This window comes from Silene latifolia, chromosome 4 (assembly GCF_048544455.1).
Source record: "Silene latifolia isolate original U9 population chromosome 4, ASM4854445v1, whole genome shotgun sequence".
NCBI classification, from domain to species: domain Eukaryota; kingdom Viridiplantae; phylum Streptophyta; class Magnoliopsida; order Caryophyllales; family Caryophyllaceae; genus Silene; species Silene latifolia.
This window is the reverse complement of record NC_133529.1, coordinates 64,820,738-64,825,179: the sequence shown is the minus strand read 5'-3', so window position 1 is coordinate 64,825,179 and position 4,442 is coordinate 64,820,738. Positions and strand designations below refer to the sequence as shown.

At 34.3% G+C, this 4,442-nt stretch overlaps 1 protein-coding gene across 1 annotated transcript; it reads left to right on the top strand.

Annotated features, from left to right (window-relative positions):
- The first annotated feature begins 1,359 nt into the window (after positions 1 to 1,359).
- LOC141653542 (small ribosomal subunit protein uS8z/uS8w) lies at positions 1,360 to 3,531 on the top strand. Its single transcript, XM_074461338.1, has 4 exons — positions 1,360 to 1,514; positions 2,443 to 2,590; positions 2,692 to 2,852; positions 3,168 to 3,531. Exons 2-4 carry the CDS (start codon positions 2,458 to 2,460, stop codon positions 3,264 to 3,266), a joined length of 393 nt encoding a protein of 130 aa, XP_074317439.1. The 5' UTR covers positions 1,360 to 1,514; positions 2,443 to 2,457; the 3' UTR covers positions 3,267 to 3,531.
- The last annotated feature ends 911 nt before the right edge of the window (positions 3,532 to 4,442 follow it).

Genomic DNA, 4,442 nt, shown 5'->3' with positions numbered 1-4,442 from the left:
AAGTTACACTTTCAATGGACTAAAATTATACTTCTTTAGACTAAAATTACACTTTCAATGGACTAAAATTACACTTCTAAAAGATTAAAGTTACACTTTTTGTTGTTAAAATTACACTCGTAAAAGACTAAAGTTACAACTTACAATAAGTTGTGATAAAATTACAAAAATTCAAAATATTATTCGTCAAAATCACTCAAAAAAGACCGAAGTTAAACTCGTAAAACGCAAAATTCTCGTAAACTTTCTTTAAAATTACAAATTTCAAAATAATATCCGTCAAAATCGCTTCTTTTTGTTAAAGTTACACTTTTTTTGTTAGAATTACACTCGTAAAAGACTAAAGTTACATTTGTAAAACACTAAAAGTGTTACAAAATTTGTATAAACTTTGAAGCATAAGAAGACAAAAGGTAGTGTTAATGTGTATGATAATGAATTAGTAAATATATAATTAAGGCTAGAGAGAGAAAGTGAATTAATTAGTGTTAAGTATGTTTGTTGTTTTCAATCTCAACCATCCACCATGCATGATCCAAAGGCTCTAGTAAGAACTTAGGGATTCAAATTATATAAGTGACTCATAAGAACCTCACTCTATATATATATATATATACTACTCACATTTCACCAAAAAAATAAATAAACTAAACAGCAACACAGGAACTTCCCTTCCCCCACCGCGGCACCACCACCATCACTGTCTAAGCCGACAACTAGACCAACCATTCCAGTCGGTCGCACCACCCAATCCACTCTAGCCAATCCCCGACCGACAACCTGACTCCGACGCAAATTAAACCATCAGCATGCACTCCGTATACGAGCCGTCCTCTTTCCTCACCAACGCACCATCCACATCACACCACCGTCGCCGCACCACCGTCAGGGAACCACCCCTAGCCACTGCGCACCACCCAGAACAACCGTCAACCACCCCTAACCATCGTGCCTTTCACCACCCATAAACCCTAATTAATAAATTGCTTTGCATATTAATTTCACTAAAAATTAAACCTAATAATTTCAATAAGACGTATTAATAATTGCTAAATACGAAAATTACTTCACTAATCGAAGAATTATAATCCATTGTTCAAGTTTTAGATTAATTAGATTGGATTTTAGGGAAAATGTATACATAAGAGTTAAATTGATTATAGTTAGGAAAAAAAAGGTACGATATGGAAAAATTATAAAAAAATATATGTGAAAGAGTAAAATTCGTATGTAAAAAAAGATATCGAATTTTTAACATGTCTACCGTAAAACGGTCTTATCCGAGAGTTACCTGTCCATAGAACTACAACATACACTTTGGTCTCATCAAACATACAAGCCCACGAGAAAATGAGACCCAATCCCCAATTACAATAACACACAATAATACTAGGGTTTGTGAAACTGCCCCTCTTAAAACCCTAATATCACTCTTTCACCATTATTTCTCTCTTTCTCTCTCTCTTGTTCTTACTCTCACCGCCGACTTCACCTCTCCTAACCTAATCTTCTTGGTACCAATTTCTTCTCTCGATTTCATTTCCTGTTTAATTGAACAATCAATGGTCATTCTTTATTAACATTTTGTTTGAAATGTTAGGTGTTATGATTATAATTTGATCTTGTTGTTTGAAAAGTTTATAACCTTTGATGAATTTACAAGTGGGTATGTTGTTGATGCAATGTTTTCGTGTTTATTAAGACCTAACAAGCAATTTTTATGATTTATTGTAAATTGTTTAATTTTTTTTGAATAATGTTTACATGTTAGTTTATTTTTAATGTTAAATTGATCTATTTGAAGCTGTTACTTTTTTTTAGAAAGCTTAATAATTAATCAAAATGTTAGGTTAAAATGGTAATTTTTGGGTGATAATTAATCAGTTTTAGAGTAATTTTTTAGAATTTGCTCATTTTAGTATTCGATATACTCCGTATATAACTCAAGTCACCAAAATTTTGAGTTAGTTTACTATTATTTGTTTGTTGGTGTGAAAGTAGTATTGTACTTGGTGCCTTGTTAATTAGAGTCGATTCAATATTTCGATATGTAGCACTTTGTTGCATTATTAGAAGAGAGTATCACTCTACGATCATGACTGGTTGTATATTTAACTATTATTAAGGTAATCTATACGATTTTGCCTCAACCCTTTGATTCTAAAGTCAGGAGGCGATGGGTGTGGCGGGGTGGATTTGGTATAAGGGAGGGATAGATTTGGTATAAGGGAGGGGTGGATTTGGTATAAGGGATGGATGGAAAGGGCAAGGCTGTGTGGGGAACTATTTCGTTTACATTCAACCCAATGTGTTATCTAAATAATGGAAGTTGTTGTAATGGTTCATGCAAAGAATTATTTATCTGACACAGACCGCACAGTTACTGATTGACTTTAGAAAGGGTTGGTTTTCTGATGCGGGGTTTTCAAAATTAATGTGCAGCCTTTCTAAACAACAATGGTGAGAATCAGTGTACTGAATGATGCCCTCAAGACGATGTATAATGCTGAGAAGAGAGGAAAGCGCCAGGTCCTTATTAGGCCATCTTCCAAAGTGATCATCAAGGTTCTTTTGGTTATGCAAAGGCATGGTAAGTGACGGTCTTGACAAATTCCCTTGTAATCACCATGTGATTATTTGTCTGTGATTAATTGTCTCTTTTTGTCCCTTATTGTCTCACCGATGTTTCAGGATACATCGGTGAGTTTGAGTATGTGGATGACCACCGATCTGGAAAGATTGTTGTTGAATTGAACGGAAGGCTGAACAAATGTGGAGTCATCAGCCCCCGTTTTGATGTTGGTGTCAAGGAGATTGAGTCATGGACTGCTAGACTTCTTCCTTCTAGACAGGTTGGTTATAGTTTAATCCTTGTTTACCTGGTTCTTTTGTTACCTTTGTACCCTATCCCTTAGCATTTTGTTCTTTGCATGTCAAGCCTCTTTGAAATGTGTCACAATTTTATTCTGAATATACCACATTGTTTACATCGTAAACAAAGCAGCTTGTTTGCATAAGGTTTGCACTCCTTGCCCCTTGTCGCTTTGAAAGCGCCTTTTACTTCTTAAAACTTAGGTGTCATCCAGTGACAGTCTTTGCTTAGTGTTAATTCCTTTTAGCCATGTTTCCATTATTTCTAACCAATTGAAAAAATTCTTAAACATCAGTTTGGGTACATCGTGTTGACCACATCTGCTGGCATCATGGATCACGAAGAGGCTAGGAGAAAGAACGTCGGAGGCAAAGTTCTAGGCTTCTTCTATTAGGAGTTATTTCTGGATTGGAATTGCAATGTTTGAGCTTATAGAAGAGTGTTGTTTTTAAGGCTTTTTGGAACTAGGTCTCCTATCCTCATGACTTTTTTTCATTTTTTGTGGAATCCTTGTTTTATTATGATTGTTGGTGTTACTAGTTAAGTTTCTCGTTTTTAGACTCACTCCTCAAGTGAAGAAACTTTGGCGTACCAGAAGCGGATTACATCTCCGTATTACTGCAGCTTTTCAAATTTATCTGCATTTTGGCTTTGGATCATGTTTGATTAAACTTTACTAGTAGAGTAGTAGTTAAGTTGTAATGATTTTCTAATTGTCTGCTGCTCGCCAATATCCGAAAATGAACATAATGTGTGCTTGTTCGGTGAATCGGTGCACACAATTTAGAAAAACCTCTATTTGATACATCGAACTCTAACGGTCTTGCAGATGAAAATCGTTAAAAGTTTCAAGCATGTGAAATTTTTAAGTTTTCTTAAGCACGATGTTCTTGGCTGATTGATTACTCTTTCTGAAGTTTCAAGCCAGTTAAGCAGCTAGCAATGGTCAAATTAACAAAGACATCGACCAGTAGAAACAGTGGTATTTTTCGGCCTCTTCACTGGTGGCCTTTTTCGTATCTATGGTTAGATGTGAAATCGTTGTCTTTTTCTTAGTGTCGAACTGTACGATGGGTGGTTGTACGATGGGTGGTTGATTAAAGAACTAGACTAGTTGCGAATATTTTTATCAATGACCACCCATGATCTAGATCAATAATAAAAATATTATAATTATATTCATGACCTACTCTCATACCCCAAATATAATTTTTTGTCAGTTATCAATAACCAATCTTAACCTACCCTATTTTACTACTCCCTCCCATTTTCTATTATCTTTCCTTTTTCACATAAGTTTGATTATCTTTCCTCTTTTCTTTTTTGGTAAGTTTTATTCAATTTTTATTAATTTTTCTCTCCTAAAAAATCAACAACTCTCATTATTTTATCTATTCTTTATTCATTATTCATTCTTTATTATTTTCTCTCTCCTATAAACTTCGCAACTTACAATACTTTATTCTACTTTATTCCTTCTTTCTTCCCCTTTCTTAATTTTTGTGGCCAAAAGAAAGGGGAAGATTAAAGGAAATTGAAGGGAGTATTTTTTATCATACTATTCTAATGA

Bases quoted from the DNA above. Each gene is read 5' to 3' on its own strand.
- LOC141653542 (XM_074461338.1), top strand. From the start codon at position 2,458: ATGGTGAGAATCAGTGTACTGAATGATGCCCTCAAGACGATGTATAAT. The intron at 2,591-2,691 runs GTAAGTGACGGT...CCGATGTTTCAG, and splicing joins TTTGGTTATGCAAAGGCATG to GATACATCGGTGAGTTTGAG. The intron at 2,853-3,167 runs GTTGGTTATAGT...CTTAAACATCAG, and splicing joins GACTTCTTCCTTCTAGACAG to TTTGGGTACATCGTGTTGAC.